Source organism: Microcebus murinus, chromosome 3 (genome assembly GCF_040939455.1).
Source record: "Microcebus murinus isolate Inina chromosome 3, M.murinus_Inina_mat1.0, whole genome shotgun sequence".
In the NCBI taxonomy this organism is placed as follows: domain Eukaryota; kingdom Metazoa; phylum Chordata; class Mammalia; order Primates; family Cheirogaleidae; genus Microcebus; species Microcebus murinus.
The window spans coordinates 113,761,392-113,784,401 of record NC_134106.1 but is presented as its reverse complement, the minus strand read 5'-3'; the positions used below and the strand labels follow the sequence as shown (position 1 = coordinate 113,784,401).

The 23,010-nt window shown below is 32.9% G+C and overlaps 1 protein-coding gene across 11 annotated transcripts in view; it reads right to left on the bottom strand.

Annotated features, from left to right (window-relative positions):
* N4BP2 (NEDD4 binding protein 2) overlaps positions 1–23,010 on the bottom strand; it is a 104,042-nt gene that overhangs the window by 40,346 nt on the left and 40,686 nt on the right. For 10 of the 11 annotated variants that reach the window (XM_012753950.3, XM_012753965.3, XM_012753939.2 and 7 more), the window contains 10 exons: positions 22,718–22,806; positions 21,223–21,299; positions 17,649–17,663; positions 16,400–16,555; positions 12,464–14,826; positions 11,673–11,758; positions 11,087–11,132; positions 9,192–9,388; positions 5,907–6,025; positions 280–418 (listed from right to left, as the gene is read on the bottom strand). In XM_012753950.3, the coding sequence (XP_012609404.1) occupies positions 280–418; positions 5,907–6,025; positions 9,192–9,388; positions 11,087–11,132; positions 11,673–11,758; positions 12,464–14,826; positions 16,400–16,555; positions 17,649–17,663; positions 21,223–21,299; positions 22,718–22,806 (3,287 nt within the window). The remainder of the gene's footprint in view (positions 1–279; positions 419–5,906; positions 6,026–9,191; positions 9,389–11,086; positions 11,133–11,672; positions 11,759–12,463; positions 14,827–16,399; positions 16,556–17,648; positions 17,664–21,222; positions 21,300–22,717; positions 22,807–23,010) is intronic. The other variant, XM_076001206.1, reaches the window with a different exon arrangement.

Below are 23,010 nucleotides of genomic sequence, written 5' to 3'. Positions count from 1 at the left end.
TCAATTAAGCCTCATATTCTACTGTGTTCATACACTAGAGTACACAGGCATTGCAGAAATTCAAGTGCCTATTTATCATTCACATTGAAGGAAAAAAATCACTTATAAATTCATTCTTTTGAGTATACAGATATTCTAAACAAATTGGCAATTGGTAGTTAAAATTTTAATCCAGTCAAAATGATGAGAAACAATCATTACATTACTATATTCAACAAACCAATTATACTGTTATAGACAATTATCTACTACTATAGAAAAAATTAAGTAACTTCATACCTTTTTCTCTTTAGACTTCTGGGTAGTATGAGAAGTGACATTCTCATTTTGGTGAACAAACTCTTGTGCTACAACTGTTTTTACAGGGTCCCCTTCAAGAACACAGTTTAGAAATTGTACTGTGTGTTCTAATGAATAGCTGTAGAAAGTTTAAGTACAAACATACTATATCAATAAATGACAATAAAAGTTATGCAGAGACATTAACATATTTTCGAACATTTTATAAGAATATAAAAAACTGGCTTACTTTTAAGTTTTCAACATTGAAATTAAGTGTTCATTGTATATCAAAAAGTCAAAAATGATTAGAGGGAAAACTATCAAGTAATAGGCTCTCAAAAATTAATTTTCAAAAAATTAACACCAAAAGATAACATATTGATAATTCAATTTCTGATCTTTTATTCTAGGCAGATTATCCACAACAAATCTTTCTTTCATTTTATCATCTATTCTCCTTAAATCCTTTGTTGAATTCACACATGCTTTTATTATAGTGTTCTTCAAACATCAAACACAGACAACAGGCCAGGCGTGGTGGCTCACGCTTGTAATCCTAGCACTTTGGGAGGCCGAGGCGGGCGGATTGCTCAAGGTCAGGAATTTGAAACCAGCCTGAGCGAGACCCTGTCTCTACCAAAAATAGAAATAAATTAATTGGCCAACTAAAAATATATATACAAAAAATTAGCCGGGCATGGTGGCACATGCCTGTAGTCCCAGCTACTCGGGAGGCTGAGGCAGTAGGATCGCTGAGCCCCAGAGATTGAGGTTGCTGTGAGCCAGGCTGATGCCACGGCACTCACTCTAGCCTGGGCAACAAAGTGAGAGACTGTCTCAAAAAAAAAAAACACAGACAACAGATCTCTAAGCTGACATTTTTATCGTATCAAATTCCACTTTTACTTATAAAAGTGGGATTCTAGTCAAAGAAAGTCTAAGTGGGATACAGAAAAGAAAAAGTAAAACACCATCCTACCTCTCTCATTCCTACATTATTCAGACATGTTTTCAAGGTGATACTATATTGTATGAAATTCTACAATATTGACAAATGTCTGATATACTCATGTTCCAATATTTAAAGAAAATCATCCCAAATAAAATTATAAATGACTTTATATTGCTCATTATTTCATACCACTTATGCCTCTCATCTCTCCCATTGACTGGCCAGATACTGAAGAGCTTGACCACATAGGAATATTTTCTGAAATATAATAACTAGTTATCTAAAATACAGCAGGGTATTTTGCTATTCTTCAATTTATTAAAGACAGTCCTTGAAAGGAAGCTGTTTGGGATCACCAGTTCACTTTAGCCCTCCCATCTTGCTGCCTCAGATACGCTCAACACAGAGAGCATGCTAAAAGGTGGATGCTACTAACAACTATCCACATCCTTTCTAGCCCTTAAAATCACCTACCTATGTGTGGGGCTGGAAGTCAGTCTCTATCCACCATTTGTGTTGTTTGAGGGTTACAGCCCTAGAAGATTACACCTCAAGCACATACAGTAGTAACGGAGCCCACCTACCCTTCTTACCAGGAGGCAGTTGAAACTACTATTATCTGAGGAGAATTGGCCTGCTGCTGGCAGACAAATGGTGCAACCAACCACCTAACCTAAGGCACCTGACTGGCCAATCACTCGGCCATCTGCAGAAAGGATGCACCCAGCCGCCTCACCTTGCTTGGGGACCCACAGTTCTGTGCAGTTTCACCTCAGGCCCTCTTGCCCTAGGCCCCCATAGGACAGAGTACCATATGCCAGCACCATCCCCTTAACCTCCAGCTTTTAGGAGATTTTAACACATAATTCTGTGAAGACTGCAAGTTAGGTGGCAAAAATTAATAAGGAAATTATGGTTTGGAATAATACCATTAAAACCTTGATTTAAGTGACACATTTAGAACTCTGCATACTCAGGAGAGAATAAATATTCTTTTCAAAAGTACAAGTTGAATATCCCTTATCCAAAATACTTAGGACCAGAAGTGTTTCAGATTTTGGATGTTTTTGAATTTTGGAGTATTTATATATACATAATCAGTTATCTTGGGGATGGGACCCAAGTCTAAATAAAAAATTCATTTATGTTTCACATGAACCATCAGAAAGCAAAGGAGTCAGGTGTAGAATTTTCTACTTGTAGTATTATGTCAATGCACAAAAAGTTTCAGGTTTTAGAGCATTTCACATTTCAGATTTTTAGATTTGGAATCTTAACTTGTACTTTCATATAATATTTGTAAAAATTAGCCATGTATTAAAGCACAAAGCAAGCATCAAATTCCAAAAAACAGAACTCTTCCAGGCCACATTCTTGCACCCAAATACAACAAAATAAAATAAATAATAAGTTTCCCCTACCATTACCACCAAAGCCATCATGCCATTTAGAAAATTAGAAACTTTGGGTAAATAGAAAATCAAACTGAAATTAGAGATCATTTAGAAAATAGTGAAAATAAAAACACTGTATCAAAATCAAAACCATATGCAGAGAAAAATGAATACCTTAAATATAATATTTGTTATTAAAAACTAAAACAAACTAATCAAAGAGTTGAAAATAAATAGATTTTAATAGACAGGAATCTGTAAAAATAAATAGAGAACATAAAACAATAGACTATGACCAATAAGCCAAGAGTTTGTTCTTTAAAAGGACCAATCTGATAAAGAACAAAACAGAAAAACATGAAATATGCGACATTAGGAAAGGAGAAAGGGATATGATCAAATACAATATAGTTTTTAATGATAAAATATTATATATAGCTTGACAATAATGAACTTGAAAGCCAAGGTAAAACTGGTGATTTTCTCAAAGACAAATTACCAAAATGACTCATGAAAAAAAGCAAACATCTGGGGGCGGGTATATACATATATAATGAGTGAGATGTGCACCATCTGGGGGATGGTCATGCTGGAATCTCAGACTTGTGGGGGGAGGGGGGAATGGGCATTTTTTGAAACCTTAAAATCTGTACCCCCATAACATGCCAAAATAAAAAAAAAAAAAAAAAAAGCAAACATCTGAATAAAGTAATAACCTTAAAAAGATATTGAAAGGTTACTAAAGACAGAACCTTCAAGGTTATTAAGTTCTTTGCATTACAGGAAAAAAAAGAAAAGAAAAACCTGAAGGTAAAGTAGACCTTAGTCCAGAAATCCATTATCGTGATTGAAACAAAATATATTAATAAACAGATTATCAAAACCTACACTAGATTCTCAAAGGATCCTAAAAAAGTTTCTATTTAAAGCAAACTCTTGCTAAAATAGGAATTTAAGAAAAATATATGACCAAAAGCATATTATTCAAACCAAAGCATTTCTAATATACCAAACATCAAAACATACTATACTACTACAATAATTAAAGAAATATGGTGGCAACTCAGGACCTAACAAATGGTTCAATGGAACTGAAGTCTTCAAAAGAAACTGTATATTTGGGAATATAATGAGTATTAATGATTATACTTTGTACCAGTGGATAAAGATGATCCATTCATCCAGTTAATTATTTGGAAAAACAAGTTAATCTCCTCATTTATAAATCTCTACTTCATACGATACACATTAAAAAAGCTAGACAGGTATTAAAAATAATAAGGACAATATTTTTATAATGTCAAGTTGAAGCAGACTGCCTAAATAAGATATAAAACTGAAAAACAATAAAGGAAAAGGTTTTCTGATAAAACAAAGGAATTAAAATGTGTATATGACCAAAGGGACCACACTAGGTTAAGAGGTAAGTGTCATAGCAAGAAAAATGATTGTAATCTATTTTTACAAAGATTACTATACATAATATATAAAGAGCTTTTAGGCCGGGCGCGGTGGCTCACGCCTGTAATCCTAGCTCTCTGGGAGGCCGAGGCGGGCGGATTGCTCAAGGTCAGGAGTTCGAAACCAGCCTGAGCAAGAGCGAGACCCCGTCTCTACTATAAATAGAAAGAAATTAATTGGCCAACTAATATATACAAAAAAAAATTAGCCGGGCATGGTGGCGAATGCCTGTAGTCCCAGCTACTTGGGAGGCTGAGGCAGGAGGATTGCTTGAGCCAGGAGATTGAGGTTGCTGTGAGCTAGGCTGACGCCACGGCACTCACTCTAGCCTGGGCAACAAAGCGAGACTCTGTCTCAAAAAAAAAAAAAAAAAAAAAAAAAAAAAAAAAAATAAAGAGCTTTTAGAAGTCTAGAAAGAAATAGAAATAAAAACAGGCAAAAAGCAAGCAATTAATAATAAATAAATAAATAAATAAAAGCTTACCCATACTAGTAAAAGGAAAGTAAAACTTTAAATAATAAAATATCATTTTCCCCATCAGATTGACAAAATGTGTTTAAATACCTAATATCCAGAGAGGTTACATTGTCAGTATGTATAACTAATACAGACAGCCTTTATTAAAGGGAATTTGCCATTAGCTATTAAAATTTTAAACATATACACTCTGAACCAGCAATTTACTTTTAGGAATAACAGCATTCATCCAGGTACTCAAAGATGTATGTTCAAGGATGCTCATTGGAACATGATCTCCAATTTTTCTTACGGCCAAAAAGCCCGCAAATGCAAACATGCTTAAATAAATTATGGTACTTCCCTAATAGAGAATATTATGTAGACTTAAAAAAGAAAAGAGCAGATCATTATGTATGGAGAGAAAAAATAAACACCAGCAAAACTACAAAGTAGTACATAAAATACCACCTCGTTTCTGGTGGAATACAAATGTATATATACACACAAAAGCATACAGGCACACACCTACGCACATACACATTAGCATACATAGGAAAAAAATTAACAAGGAGTATGAACTGCTAGAAACTTATTATATACTGCTCATTTCTACATCACGTACATTATCTTAGGTTCACGTTCCCAGGTTTCAGTTACCCAAGGTCAATGAAGGCTCAAAAATATTACAACATGTGGGCCCTCTATAGATTCTACCCACTTCAGATCAAAAGTATTAGGGGAAAAAAACGATGGTTGCATCTATACTGATCACATACAGACTTTTTTTTCTTGTCATTACTCTCTGAACATAGTATAACAACTATTTACATAACATTTACATATATACATTTAAAGTATATATGAGGATGTGCATAGGTTATATGCAAATACTATGCCATTTTATATAAGGAACTTGAACACCCATGGATTTTGGTGTCCGTGCGGTGAGAGAGGTGCCATGGAACAAATCCCCTATGGATACTGGGGGACAAATGTATTTTGAGACAGAGAGAGAGACCACATTCACTTAACTTTTATTACAGTATAATGTTATAATTGCTCTATTTTCATTATTAGTTATTATTGTTAATCTTTTACTGTGCCTAATTTATAAATTAAACTTTATCATACATATATATGTATAGGAAAACACAAAGTATATACAGTGCTCGGTACTATTCACAATTTCAGGCATCCACAGGGAGTCTTGGAACATATCCCCCACAGATAAGGGGGGATTACTATGTACATATATTATTTTTGTTATTGGAAAAATAAACATGAAAGATTAAAACATATGGCATATGCTTTCAGTGACATTAGCATAGAAACTATAGACAATCCTTCTAGCACTCACTTGTGGTCCTTGAAAATGTCCACCAGGAAATTTTGGTTAATGGCTGGAAATATCTTAAAGAGCTGCTTCTCCTTTAGTTTAGTGGCACAATCTTTTTCAAACATAAGTGTCTCCCTTTTCTAAAACAAAAACACAAAAATCAACCCCTAAGATGGAATTTATAATACTAGCAATGTTGACCAAAAAAGCATGGTTATGTTGTTGCAAAAAGACTAACAGTTCAAAAGCAATCACAGACTTTCTTCACCATTTAAAGGCTAAAATTAGTAAGTTAAGTGTTCTTGCATTATTTAGTTATATCCCATTTTTGCAAAGTATTTGAAGTTGCCCATAAATATATATACACACACACAATCACATATACATATGTATACACTGTGTATGTAAATATATATACATACTCTTACCTATGCACATAACATAATCATAAAAAGGATGAACATATATATTTTATATACACATATAAATAAACAGGATATAAATAAATCAAGAAGCCAGAAAGTAGTGAAAATAAAGGTAAGAATACAGAATAAAGCTAGCAAGTAAAATTAGTATATAAATTCATGCCACAAAATCCTGTACAATTGCTAAAGGTGGGCCACAAATTTAGTTCTAAGTCTCTTAGTGGCCAAAGCAAAGGGGGAAACAAAGATTCTCAGTGTCCATAAAATAAAAACAAACCAGTTGCTCAGGAGATGTACAGCTTTTTCTGATACTGACACCTGAGAGAAATTTCTCCCATGGGTCCTCATAAAAGGGACACTGTGTGATGCTGTGAACAATGTCCTCAAAAACAAATTCTCCTCAATGGGCAGAAACTATAATGTACAAATAAGTTGCAAATTCAGATTGACAGAAAATCTTAAAATTCACAATTATTTTTAAATTTTCACAAACACATTTACTCCAAAATAAATGTATAAGAATTATGTTATTTTTTGCAAAACATATTTGGATTTGTCTATTTAAATTGCCAGACCAAAAGAACTTCCCTAAAATATGCTATTTTAGGATTATGGTAAATATTCTCAAAGTGACAATTAGTCAACATTACAATGTAACTAAATAATTTTTGTTTCCTACAAAGATCCTAATATCTGAAAAATTACTTCATATACAATTTCAAAGGCAATGAAGTGATTCTGAAAATCCCTAAATTTAAAAATTAAAATAATCCAGGGCAATCCCAGAACAGTTATTTGTTTTGAAGCCTAACCATATTTAGGCCATTTGTAACACCAAACAGCAATAAAAGAGGAACCACAATAAATGACAATATGACAAGTAAAAAGGACTGATAAAGCTGAACATATCACAGTAGTGATGGAAACAAGCCACCTCAACAATTAAAAATATTTCACACATAGCCAGTAACAGTGGCTCATGCCTGTAATCCCAGCTACTTGTGAGGTGGAGGCAGGAGGATCACTTGAGTCCAGGAGTTTGAGACCAGCCTGGGCAATATAGCGAGACCCCATCTCTAAAAAAGTAAAATAAAATAAATTAGCTGGGAACAGTGGCACATGCCTGTAGCCCCAGCTACTTAGAAGGCCAAGGTAGTAGGATCACTTTAGCCCAGGAGTTTGAGGCTGCAGTGAGCTATGACTGCACCACTCCACTCCAGCCTGGGCAACAGAACAAGATCCCATATCTCAAAAAAAAATAAAATAAAATAAAATGAATTTAAACAAATAAGTAAATATATTAATACAAATAATTTTAATTTTTTTTCACATTTTACTTAAGAATATGCATTATAATCTAAACTTACTATAAAATTCACTGATCAGATCTTCTAGCTATCTATCAGTTCATAGTATCTAAACTCCAAATTCTGAGGTCTAATGAACTATGAATGAAGCTAATAAAAATGAATGACTATAATCATCTTACAATTAATTATTCATATATTATATATACAGTTTATTTTATATTCTTTGCTTTAAAAAAATATACAAAGTGTATTTCTTCTTTCAGAACAAAGTGAGGAGAAGCATCAAGAAATGTTCTTACTGAACCTTTATGTAAAAAAGCACATACCTGGGACAAAGTCATCCAATTTCTATTAACCCATAGAGAGACAAGCAAAAATCACTGAGAAAAAAAATGTATTATGTTGTGAAGTCAAAAGATGCTCATTTATTTATGATCATACTGAGATATTAAAGACAAGTTAGAACCATAAAGATAAATTTCAGTACTAGAAAATGGCATTTCAACAAAAAGAATGACACCATTAGGGCATGTTAGGCTTTCCTTATTTTTTTTTTAAGAAAGTCTATTTCTCCAAATTATTACATATATTACTTGCAGAGGTTATTTGACGCAACACTAAAATTATAAGATCTACTGAAGAGATTGTTCCTTGGATTATGTTAGAATGCAAAGATAGAAATGAAAGCATATTTCTAATTTAATGAACAAGATAAAAATAAATAAATATGAAGATGGAAAAATCCTGTCATTCTTCCTATGCCCCAGTTCTATGTATTACAGCCAAATATAAAGGTGCTGCTTTGAGGAGTTAAATGAATAAGAAAGAGCGTAGAATTTTTTTCCCTTGAGAATTGGACTAAACCTCTAAGGTTTTTTCCCTTTTAATTTTGAAATTTCCTTTTTTTTTCTTATTGCCCTGCTCAGAGTAAGAAGATTTTGAAATTCTTTAGTATTAATTTTCAGAATTCCAAAAAAGATTAAGAAGAAATCCAAAAGAAAACAATTTCACTTAATGGTTTCATATATAATTAAATACGTTGAAATAAGGAACAAAAATAAAGCAAGTTCAAAGGAAAGTGTCTGAACTACTTTAATTGAAAAGGAAGAGTTATTTAATTTTTTAAATTCAAATTCATAATTTCTAAAATTTTTCTCCAAAAAATGTTGTTTCAAAGATAGACATATCTTTAATAGCAAGACATTTCTTATTACTAATTTATATATGAAATTATCTTTAAATAAAAGATTTTTTCATGATTTTCTAGATACAAAAATTTAGAGATAAATAATAAATGCTAAGATGTAGCTCAATCACCTGCAACATTATATCTAGCACACAAATTTAACATAGATTGCTTATTGTTACAGAGTATCAACTAATTTCCCGGAAAGTGAAAACCTTCAGCTTCAAAGTATACTTAAAACATCCTTCAATTTTAATATTAACTTCAATCAGGTTAAATATGGATTCTAGACTAGGAAATATACAAGCAAATGAAAATCACAAAGTAAACACACAAAACCAAGGAGAGTCAGAAACAACAGCTTAATATTTATATTAACTCATACCAGATCATGTTTCTCCTGTAAGGCAATTTCTTCTGACATTATTTCTCTTAGTGATACTTTTTTAGTTTGAGTATTCCAATGATCCAATAAAGGTAGCATTTCAGATGCTGCTAAAGTCTTCAGTAATTTTTTGCCTGTTCTCTGAGATGATTTTTGTTCTGGATTATCAAGACCAATATGTCCAACCAGGGAAGAATCTACAAGAGCAGAATAAATAGTATCATACTCTCAATAATAAATATACAAATTAAACATTATTCACTCTGTCATAGATACCTCCAAAACCAAGGAAACAGGGTTTTTTATGTTTCAGTTTATAAATATAACACAACTCTGAAATTTCAAAATATATCTTCACAGAGTTACAAGCAAGAAAAAAAAAACTAAAAAAAACTACTGAAGTGGAAGACTCGATTGAAGACTATTAAGAAATTAGGTTGGGCCGGGTGCGGTGGCTCACACCTGTAATCCTAGCACTCTGGGAGGCCAAGGCGGGTGGATCACTCAAGGTCAGGAGTTTGAAACCAGCTTGAGCAAAAGGGAGACCCCGTCTCTACTAAAAACAGAAAGAAATTAATTGGCCAACTAAAAACACATAGAAAAAAAATTAGCGGGCATGGTGGCTATAGTCCCAGCTACTCGGGAGGCTGAGGCAGGAGGATCACTTGAGCCCAGGAGTTTGAGGTTGCTGTGAGCCAGGCTGACACCATGGCACTCTAACCCAGGCAACAAAGTGAGACTCTGTCTCAAAAAAAAAGAATTGATATGTGTTAATATACAAACATGTCAAATGAGCAAAGATCTGGGTTTAATTTTAAAATTTTAAACTGACTTAATGCTTCCCACTCTTTCTTATTGCATCAAAACACAAAAAATGGTGACACGTATATTGGACACAGGTAAACTGAAGCAGTTATAGCCAGCTGGAAGTGAGCAACTAGAATATATCTCGTCAGCTCTGCCCACTCAATCTAAGAACTGAGAAGATCAATATTTTGACAAACATATAAATCAGTGGAGGTACACAATAAAGACTATGCAAATGGCATTCAAAATAACTGAACATTTAAGAAGTTCATAATAACAGAATTTAATGTGTTACATTTCAGCATCTCTAATGGATATCAACACATTCTGATATATTCCTATGCTTTTCTGGGGAGGGGAAAAAACAGCTGACAATGGTATTTGTATACCATGATACCCTTTGGGCACCTCTATTCCTCAAATAGCTTTAGTTCTTAAAGTACAACATGAGCACAGGTCTGAACCAAAGCAGATCCTAAGAATCTCCAACCTGGAGCTCTTTGCCTTGGTTCCAGTATGAAGTGGACAAAAGAGGCATCTGGAGAAACTTATGCACAAAAGGAGGAGCCCTAATAACAGTTCTACCAACCTGCAATAAACACTGAAGACAATACTAAGAAAAGCCATTTGTAATTAAATATTTTCAAGTTGGCAGAATGCATCAAAAAGGCAGGCTGACTTTTGTGCTCTAATAACACTGACACCAATAAAATTTTGAATAGCCAAGTAATCATTTCAACAATGCTATCACCCACATGAACATCTATTGCTTGCAAACCAAAACAGTTTTCTTTCATGCAGAGCAAAACCTTAACAGGAAACACTTTGACCATATGTACTAAAGTACATCTTAGGTGCTCCAGAGCACTCATAAAAGTTAAATATATATTATAGTGGCTCTTTTCTCCTTTCAGTTTTATTTTATATCAACATTAAATGTTAAATATTTTTAAAGAACTTTTATTTGCAAATGAAAATTTGTGAGTAACATTTTATGGAAGTATATTTAGAATGAGTTAAAATTCAAACATACATGCCAAGTTTCACCATTAAGACAAGAACATTAGAAGTAAAAATATGTGCTTTACCTCGCTTAAACTTGCCACAAGATACCTCTTCTTGTCTTTGTCGCTCCTAAACACAAATGCAGGGCAGAGGATTGGCAAAGAAGGGGTTCATTAGTAAATAAAGTTACAAGGTTATGTTATTTTTTTCTCTAGAAATCACTTCTTACATAACTATAAATAATTCTTCCTAAATCTAAATAAAACAATAAAACTAGATAAATCAAATTATAAGGTATGAATATATCTATATATTTTTTCCACTTATAGAGCTCTTATATTACATTTTTAAAAGCCCGTCTTTAATCAATCAGCATTGCAGTCTTCAATTTCGGTAGTGAAACACTCACTGTTTATGATTTTTTTCCTTTAAAAAAAAAAAAATCAACAATCACATTGAGCTCCATCACTAATTATATAATTTGGCCAGTCTGGAAATATTTAAAATACTGGAAAGGGGGGAGGGGGGAATCAGTAATCTGGTAACTGGTAAAAGTTCAAAAGTCAAAATTCAACAGAACTCTTTCATATAACATGGTAGATTTTATGGAAAAGCAAAGATGACAAAATGGACAAAAAAGGAGCTCTTTATAAAAAGAAGCCTACAAACCATCACAGATTCTTTCCATTTCTCATGAATCACTTTAGCCAGATTCAGATCTATATGAACCACACAATCCTCAACTGTTAGAGATCCTTAGGGGGTGGGGGAGGAAGAAAAGAAAATATAATCATTACTCATTATGTATTTGCAAAAAACATTCAACCACCTTATACATCATAAAACTAACTTGTATCATTAATTGCTAATTTATGTTTCTATTTACTAAATCTCTTATAATATCTTTATGTTATATGCTATGTTGTTTTCATACTTCTTAAATAATAAAAATTATACAAAGCTTCATAATAAATCTATTTTAAATAATAGATAAATCTATTTTAAGTTATACATTTCTGTTAGTCTAAATATATTTATTTCCATTCATCAAGACTTTTCAATAAATTTATTCTAAAAAAATCAATCTTGCCTAAATGTATCTGGAGTAGCACCAGGGGATTCAAGAAGCTTCATCTGTACAAATATGTGTGCAGTAAATACTGGAGGAAACTTTCATATACATAGAATGAACACAAACTCCATGCAAATATTCCCTATTTCTTCAAGTTAGATTTTTAAAAATCCTCTAAAACATGTTGTGTCAAAAATAAGACACTACGTGAAATTAGGCAACACAAATTACTTTTACATTTCAGTTAGTATATATGTTATACATATATATAATGTGTATACATAGTATATATTATACATTAATATGAAATAATTTTATAATCAAAATAGAACTCTCTATAGTCTATTCACACAAAGGCATCCATGTAGCTAATTTATTTTTTCCTTACCTGAATCAATACCAACAGGGCCAAATAATTCATTGAGTTGAAAAGCCAGTTCAGGGGGTAATGCCAATTCCAGACAGTCTATGGTTAGAGATTTGGTCATCACTGGAGTGGGATTCAATATTTCAGTTTTATCTTCTTCACTAACTCCAGCTGACAAACTACTCCCTGCCATTAGAATTTTCTCCATTTCCTGCTCATCTTCATTCATAAATTCTTCTGTGTTTGGAAATTTCATATAATCCTTTGGAAGATTTTTGTTTTTCTTTATTTCAATAGAGTCCATAAAATAAATTTCTTCATTTAATTCAAGATTTGAAGTGCTTGACACAGAGTTTAAAATAGACAGATTTAAAGAAGAATGTATATTGTCTCCAGTCTCTGTGATTACTAGATTTTTCTCCATTTCACACACATCTTTAGGGGTAGTAGCTTTTGAAATACCTGGAAAAGTCTGCTTAATGCTATGTAAAAGTTCTGCCCGACTGTTAGGAAGTGTTTCACTATTATTCTTTAGATCTACAGCAGCACTAGGAAATATACTTGTTATTAAATCAGGTTTTTCAGGAGTTATAGCTCTTATTTCTGCCTGCTCTGAGTTTTCATTTTCTGCATCACAGGTGGACTGTGTATTAGTGTTACTGACAGCAAATCCATGGCTAAATTCCGGCAAGGAAGAATTAGAATCCTCTAAAGTTCCCCTGTGGCTAATAATTTCTTTCAAATTCAATCCCAGAGAAAATGGCCCAATTTGTGATTCATCATATGATTTCTGGAAATTCTCAAATTCAGTATCTTCACATAATTTAGTTTCAGAATCCAACAAAAGGCTTGTGGCCCAGATAATATCTTTATTACACCTCTCATATAAGTCTTTTAGGGCTTCTAATGAAACAGATCCAAATAGCTTACAAAGAATGTTAAGATTTTCAGATTCATCAGCACTGGTAAGCTCACTTTCTTCAACATATGTGCTTTTATCATACATCACCCTATATGGAATTGTTTCTTGAACGTCTGAGTTTGTGTTAATATTGAAAACTTTCGGCTTAAATCCATCTAATCTTCCTGTTAATACTTTGACAGAATCTGAAATACTAATTTTATTCTTTTCTATTTTCCATAAGAGAGCAAAATCCTGTGGTTCAGTCTGAGTACATATGCCTACTTCTATTCCAGGGACTCCTTGAGGCATTCCCTCTGGAAATTCAGCTGAAGTTTGTGGTCCTACTATTCCAGGAATAGTTGGTGCGCTATTGGTAAGAGGCAACGTGTATTGCCCATGAATCTTTTTACTTAGACAACTCTGACTCTCACAGCTCATTTCACTGGGTAGCATTTCGGAATTTTCTAGACTGGAGCTGCCCAATGTTCTTAGTTTTTCAAGGTTTGTGTCCCAACAGGCCTCACGTGCTGTGTATAAAAATATTTCACTCATATTGTCATTTGTTCCAAGTTCTAGGTTGGGTTCATTTAAACCAGTCTTTGTCATTCTTGATCTGTGCTCCCTCGGAGCTAAAGAGTCAGATGAAGGCCAATCTCCCACAATGCTGAATGAGTTTTTTTCAGTATTTTTACAAGGATTGCATTTACAGCTATTGAGTGACTCTGAAACAGCATCACCCTGTGACTTCTTGCCATCCTTTACACTTTCGTGTGGAGATCCTTGTTTCTGGATACAATCTATATTCACAGATACACTATTATCTAATACTTTGCATGACTGAGGGCAATTATACTTTCTGTCACTTTGTACAGATGTTTTTTCAGTTTTTCGGTTCCTTTTTGTCCTCTGACCAATAGTCTTATCAACTGGCCAGTCACCAACAAAATCTGATAGCTCATGTCTTGGGAACTTTTCCAAAGTCAATTTACTTTTTTGTTTCCCAAAGGCTTTTTTCTTTACTGTTGCTCTTTCTTCTAATGTTTCGCCAGGTGAAGATTTTTCGTTTTGAAGGGATACAGTATTTACAAGATCACAATTTTCTTGATTATTTTCATCATAGCAAACACTCAGTGATACTCTCTCAACAAAACTATCTGCATCAGTTTTACCACACTCTTTTTCAGATGACATTTCTACTTCTTCTTCACTTTTGTCCATCACTCTTACTTTGCTTTCAGAGTCAGAAAAATACATGTGTGGAACTTCCTGAATGTTAGTACTTTGAATGTTTTGCCTCATACCACTTATTTCTTTTCTTCCTTTGTTTAAATCTGCATCAGGGAGATACGTAACATTCTCAGGTAACATAGTTTCTTTGGTCACTTCAAGACTCTTCTCTTCAATTAACTCTAGGTGCTTCAACGATGAGGATAAAACATTTTCTTCTTTTTCAGAGGTGATATCTTCATTTTCTCTTGGGCTGTAAGATTTTTTTTTTAAAGTATCATAAGGAAATCTCTTACTGCTGTCATTAATAGTATATTTAATTTAAAGAAGCATTTACCTGACAGTGAACTTACATTTATTCTGAAAATTCTAGAAATAAACATTAAAATTAAAAAAGCTAATCTTAAGCTTTCACTAATACACTATGAACACATTCCTTTCTTATAAACCTAGTACCTACCATGATACCTGGCATATATGAAGCACTCAAACTTTTTTCCAATTAAATAGTATATATGAGATTTCAGTTTAGGTGTTTATTTATGCATGAAATATTAATGTCAAAGCTCTGAATTTGTTCCTGGCTTCTTTCTGACCTATCTAAGCCTTGCATTTGTAAAACTAGGTCTGCCTCTTTACTACCAATCTATCATTTGCTGCAGAGGAAGCTCCACTCACAAAGCCACAAAGAGCCAACGGAACATGATTTGTAGGATTAAGAGAAATTAAAGAAAGCAGGGAGAGAATTCATTTGAAATGTCATTTGTGAAATTTTTTAAAACCATCTTCAATGTTGATTTCAGACTCGGAACACTTTTACCTATCATTATACTTTCAATTTCAGTGATTTTTCCTTATTCAATTTGTCAATTCATCTTCCTTTCTTTCCTTATTCCAGGAGCTCTCAGAGTCCCAACTCTCCCATGAAGGCTTCCTAAGTGAAACCATACCTAACATTAATTGAGTTTTGTATGTGCCAGATGCTATTCTAAGTCCTTTACATGTATTACTTCATGATCCTTATGAGATCTTTATGAACAGAGGGCTATTACTGCCATTTGAAAAATTAGGAGCTGAAGTATAGAGAGATTTCGGAACTTGTCAAAGATTACAAAGGTTCAGGATTTGAACTCAGGAAATACAGCTCAAGAGGCCATGCTCTTAATCACTTTACTACACTGCTTCCCAATAAAAAAGCATTTATAAATTTTCTCTTCTCCACTCCCAATTCCTTTATAACATAGTCTCTCCATCCGTTACCATCATAAAATATAGATGATTTAGACCTATACATTTATTTAGGTTCTTCTTAACTCATTTATTCAATTGTTTAAGTGTCTTAAATGCTTAATAAAAACAGTACTATCTCAGACTGTAAACTTTTAGAAAGCTATGATTATATTATTAAGTATACCATTAATAATTAATTTTTATAATATTAGTTTAAAAGGCTATTTTTACTAAAACCTAAGGAAATAAGAAATGATGTTAAGTAGATACAAAATAACAATAACAAGAAGATAAGGGCAATATTGGAATAGCAGAGGACATTACATAAAAAGGGCAGGAGTTTCATAGTATAATCATGGAATTACAAAATTCTGAGGACAATGAAAAAACTCTCACGTCATCTCTCACATGAACTTTTACTTCTCTTGCTCACTATATAGATTCCACTCCAGGTAAGACTATATATCTAAACCTTTACCAATAACAAAAAGTCTACCTTATTTCTAAACTTCATCAGCAGTGATTTCTAAGCTCCAAAATTATACTTCTTTAAAATATCTCAAATTGAATTTTGTACATAAGGCATTTTAACCTACCCAGTACTTTTATCCTCACAAGAATATGCACACAACTCAATACGTTCAATTTTCTCTGGAACCGAAGAACTCATGATTATTGGCACTGAAACAAAACGTTGATAGTGTTCCAACATTCTTGTTATTTTTTCTTTGCTTACACCATGAATGTTACGCCTGAAAATTCCAAGGGAGAAGAGAGTTGAAGAAATATTGGTAATTACGTTTTTAAAAACTGTATGATATGTTCAGAAAAATAATGATATATTTCTAATACATAAGAATATCAAAGCTAGCTTATTATGACACAATATATGTGTTTTGATTCTAATGTTCATTTTATTAAGGATTCTTAAATTATCATTTTATTAATCATTCCATATAATCTTTTCCAAACACTCTTATCAATTTGGAAAAATAGATCCCAATAACTTCAAAAGAAGTTATTTCCAAGCTCTGCAAAAAAATCTCATAAGAGAAGCACAACCATCAGTGGTTCATGCCTGTAATCACAACCCTTTGGGAAGCTGAGGCAGGAGAATCACTTGAGACCAGAGAACTGCTAGAGGCCAGGAGTTCAAGACCAGCCTGGGCAACACAGCAAGACCCTATCTCTACAAAAAATTTTTAAAATGTGCCAGGTGTGGTAGCATGCTGCTATAATCTCAGCTCTTGGGAAGACTGCTTAAGCACAGGAATTCAAGGTTACAGTGAGCTATGGCCACTGCACTCCAGGCTGGGCAACAGGTGAGATGCTCTCTCTTAAAATTTCCACTATAAAGGTTTCCACTTATGCCAGTATGACAGACTATATGTCCCAATGGGCTCTGCTGTCACAATAAAACTAGATTCCAAGTGAATTAAAGCAAACATATTTTTAAATACATTTTAAGTTCAAACAAAGAAAAAAATTCCTCGTATTGAAGTATCTGGATGTCCAAATATGAAGCTTGTTGTTTATGTTTTCACCCATGGTGGGTTACTTATATATTTGTTTATGAGCTCATATTTGGTTAAACTTAATATATGGGAATCCTTAGGCCTTAAACTGGGGGTACTTTCAATTTATACAGCATCTAGATTTGCATCTGCCAGGAGGTAAGATGGTATGCATTAGTCTCTCAAAGGTCTTGTCTTCATGCAAACATCTCAGTTGCAACTCTGCTATCTTGGGTTAGAGTCAAGGCTTTGTGGATCCCAGGATCCCTGGATCCCAGGGATAATATTAGCATTTGCCACTAGGGCAAATCTGGCTTTCATATTTACCTACCTCAATCTTGTCTGGCTTCAAATCACAGAGAAGCAAAGAGATAGAAAATATGAGAGAGAGGTTAAGAGACATAGACATAGAGGACAGAGCAAAAAGGTCTACTATACATCTAATTGAAGTCCCAGAAAGAGAAGAGAATGCATGGGACAGAAGCAAATGCCAAGAATTTTCCAGAACTGATGAAAAACACCAAACCCCTGATTTCAGAAGCCCAACAAATCCCAAACAAGATTAAAAAAAAAAATCCACAACTAGAAACATAGTACTGAAATGGTCATTTGCCAAAGACAAAGATATTAAAAGCAACTACAAATATTTTAAAAATTGTTTTAAAACTAGTCATCTACAAAGAAAGCAACAATTAAAATGACAGCTGGCTTAACAGTAATAATGAAAGTCAGAAGAGAGTTTAGTGTTTTACCTTCAACAACAGAAAATAACTGTCTTTCTAGAATATATATATCCAGCAAAAGTATCTTACAAGAATGAGAGCTATAAAAGGATTTGCAGATCTATAAAAAAAGAGTTTAACACCACACAGGCCCTCACTGTAAAGAAAATTCTCAAAGATGAATGTCAGGCAGAAGGAAATTCCCAAATGAAAGGTCTATGATATAAGAAAAAATGAAGCAGAAAGCAATAGCTACATGAATAAGTGAAAACAAATACTGTCTGTATATTCTGGACAATGTAGCGTGTAAGTTGGGAGGGAGGTATCAGAGACAAAATGTTTTAAAGTCCTATATTTGTAAGGAGGAAAGCTAAGAAAATGGTTTAACTTTAAAGTTTGCATTTTAAAACTTGTAAGATAACCACTAAAAGAACAAAAATAGTATATGCAATTTCCAAATTAGTAGAGATGAAAAAAATTGAGTAAGAAAACTTGGATTCAATCAATTAAAAAATCCAAAATAAGGAATGACAGGAAAAAAAAATCCAACTATAGAATTTTCTGTAATAGGAGAACAATCACAGAAAAGGTGAGATAAATAGAAAGCACAGAATGAGACAATAAGCAAGATCAATTACATGAATAACCAAAATAACTATAAAAGAACTAAGTTTATCAGTTAAAAGCCAAAGGGGACAGAGTGGATTTCTTACAACCCAGCCATAATGGTTACAAGAGATACTTAACATAAGAATATTGAAAGTAAAAGTATGAAAAAAGAAATAACATTCAAGTACTAACTAAAAGCAAAATAGTACAATTCTATTAATATTAGACAAATCAGACTTTACAACAAAAATTACTATCAAAGGCAAAAGAAAATCACTAGAAAAGCTTAAAAGGTTCAATTAATTAAAGTAATATAAAAATCTTAAGCTTGTATGTACTTCAAAAAATACCCTCAGAACGTATAAAGCAAACACAGGTATAACTATAAGGAGAAACTGACATGTTCAACATAACAAAGACATTTCACCATTCCACTCTCAAACATAGGAGGTATGAGCAACAGATTTAATAAGCATGAGTAAACGGATATATTGAGGGTGTATGAGTTAATGGATATACATTCTTAACATGAAACATTTATAAAAAACTGACAATTAACTAAGCCATAAAATGTCTTTAAAAATATCAGAGAATTAGTATCACAAAAACTACACAATTTGACCCACTGCAGTTAAGTTAAAAACCAAATTATTAAAAAAAATATAAAACACTCACCTGTTCAGAAACTAAAAAATACAGTTCTAAATTAACCCAAGAGTTAAAGAATAAAATTAATAATAATGCAAATTAGAAAGTCACTAAATAATAACAAAAAGAAAGTATTATATATTAAAATTCTGGAGTGGCTAGAGTAGTATATAGGGAAATTTTAGATCAAATGCTCATATTAGAAAATGACCTAAACCTTCAAGTAAAGAAGTTTAAAAAAATGACAGAATTAAAAAAAGAAAAATAGATTTTTTAAACAGCAAAAAGTTAGAATAAAGAGAAACAGAAATGAATTAAACATAAAACAAACTTACAATGGAGATCAATCAGGCCAAGAGTTGTTTATTGGAAAAGGCTAGTAAAAAAGAAATTTGATCTCTGGTGAGAATAATGAAGGAAAAAAGAAGGAAGATAATGTAAACATATTAAGATTGAAAGGGGGAACTTAACTGCTAACACGGCAGAGATGTAAACAATAAGAAACTACCATAATTGTTTTAATAAAGTCTTAATAAATTGAAAAACTTTGGTGTACAGGAAAAATTCCAACTGAACATTCATTCTCAGAGAATTTTGTACATAATTCTAACAAACATTCAAACTTAGATAAACTTAGAAAAAAGAAAAAGAGGAGATACTTCCCAATTTTATGAGCCTAAAACTATGATACCAAAGTCAGGCAAGGCAGATCAAAGAAGAGAAAACTGTAGGTCAATCTACTCATTTATACAGATGCAAAAATCCTAAAAAGAATATTAGAAAATTCAATCCACTAATGTATCAAAAGGAAAAAAAAAAGAGATTAAGTAGTGACATATGCTATAACATGGATGAACCTTAAAAACATTAAGTGAAAAGATGCCAGACACAAAAGACCATAAATTATACGTTCCACTTATACGCAATGTCCACAATAGAAAAGTCCATAGATACAGAAAACAGATCAGTGGTTGCCAAGAGGAGGGAGAAGAGGGAGTAACTGCTAGCAATAAGGGGTTTCTTTATGAAGGGATGGAAATATTCCAAAATTAGACAGTGGTGATGATCACACAACATTGTGGATATACTAAAATTAGGTTGTCCTTTAGTTAGTATTGAAATTAGTTTAAGTTATCAAGAAAAAAATAGCTTGACCAAAATTAAGTTAGGGCTCTAAGGAAACACAGAGCACAAAGCGAAACACACTGTATGTCCATGCCCTAGTAACACTTTTGCTCAAGTCAAGCAACCAAATAAAAAAAAGTACAGCTTTGAAGGGAAGTAGGGGGAGACCAAAATACCCAGACAGCTAGCTATTGGCTATTTTATCTCTACCTCCTTACTACCTTCCAGTATTCTAAGTCACTAGGCAGATACAATAATTTGCCTTTTCCAGTAGAGGTGGGTCAGGTGTGCCAAATCCTAGCATTTGTTCTAGTTTCAGATATTAACTTGTTATTAAAGGTAATAAAGTACTGAGCATATAAGACAATTGAGGCCAGGCACGGAGGCTCACTCCTATAATCCCACCACTTTGGGTGGCCAAGGTAACAGGATTGCTTGAGCCCAGGAGTTTGACACCAGCCTAGGCAACATAGTGAGACCTCATCTCTACAAAATATTAAAAAATTAACCAGTCACGGTGGTGTACACCTATAGTCCCAGCTACCCAGGAGGCTGGGCTGGAGGATCACTTGAGTCCAGGAAGTCAAGGTTACAGTGAGCTATGATGGGACCACTGCACTCCAAACTGGGTGACAGAGAGAGACAAAGACCCATAAGCAATACAAAATTTGTTATCAATTTTTAAGTGGCAAAGTTGCAATCTAACCAATTCATTCATCATTTGCAAGGGGAAAAATCTAGATGATTTTCTATAACTGTCATAAAATAAAAAGCTTGTTAGATACCCTCTCCAAGTTTTACCTTGCAAGTTCCTTTGGTTTGAACTTCCACCATGTTTCTGGTTCCCGGAAAAGGACTTTATATTTATGTTTTTGAGACTACATACAAAAGAGACAAAAACATTTTTAAATAATTATTTCCATGAAATTAAATTTGTTTCCAAACTCACAGCATGTTTTTTTTATATATATTTTTGGCATCCAGAGGGTGAGACACCAAACTCATAGCATGTTAAAAAAAGAAAGAACCTAAAACATTATCTCATCTATATGGATATGTTAAACTGGCAAAATATACAAAATACTCTTTGACCCAGCAATTAACTTCCAGAAATTTATGCTACTGATAAATACTTATCACATATAAGTATTAAATAAGATAAATACAATATATGCCAGGATATCGAGGTCACCATTATTTATAAGCAAAAGAATACAAATAACTCACTGACTATTAATACAGAATGGGCTGAATAGATGAAAGTAAAATCATAAGGTGATAATATTATACAGTATTTTTTTAATTCTATATATGTTACTGAGAAAATGTCCTTAAAATAAATTGTTAAGATAAAGAATTTTCACTTAAGTAAAAAGGATTATTTAAACATTGGTACACACATAGAAAACATCTCAATTCTCAAAAATACTATTAAAAGCATCTACCTCTTAAAAGAAAAAAGCATCTATCTCTAGGGAGTAGAACTTTTGGCACTCTTTGATTATTTACCATACACATGCATGCCCTTTATAATTCTAAAACTATTTTAAACAATATCTCATCATATGTTTCAAAGCTCTAATTTCGCTATAATCTAACAGCCAAGCCCTGTGCCTGTGTACTCCCCCCTCTCTCCTACTCAAGGATAACTGAGTACCTAAATTCAGCTTTTTAATAAGTTAATGATGGCTAATTTCTTGAAAGCAGTGACATCAAAGCTGGGCAAAAAAGAACAAGTAAACGTAGAGGAGCAGGTATATCCCAAGTAAAGGGAGAAGCACTAGATATGAAAAGGAATCTAGCAGATTCACAGAAAATAGTTGAGTTTACAGAATTCAGAATATCTGAGAATAGCAAAATTTAAAAAGAAATTTGGAGAATAACAAAGGACTACCCAATATTGATTCTTCCAAGAGGAATCAGAAATATAAATATATATATTACATATATACACACCAAAAAACCCATAAAATTATAATTTAATACCACTACTTTTTCATTAAAAACACCTCCCAAAAATCTCAGAATTTAAAAATTGAATTTCATTCAGCCCCATGAGTTGTAGAAGAAAATAAACTGAATTTTAGAATTTAAAAACTGAACAAATCTAGCTTTATGGAAAAACTCAGCTATACTGTCCTATTTTTCTCATCTTACTAAAGACCAAAGAAAGCTCAGTTATAGACAATCCAATATTCTGAGATTCTCAAGTGCTTGAGATTCACTTGTGTAAATAAATAACATCCTCCAATAATTTCAAACCCACTACTCTAAATTTATAACTTATAGTACAAACCAAAGCAACATATGGCTTCATTTCCCATGCCTGTAGATTTGTATTGTCTATTATTATAGGAGTTATCTTCTTCTCAAATGCTTCTCTTGCTGAAAAACACAACAGAAAATAACAAATAACTTTTAATAACAATATTAAGAATTATCTTGGGTTTTTTTATTTTATTTTATTTTAATAAGGATGGGGTCTCACTGTGTTGCCCAGGCTGGAATCAGACTTCTGGGCTCAAGTGATCCTCCTGCCTCAGCCTCCCAAGTAGCTGGGACTTTCATAATTTGGAAATCACAGACATG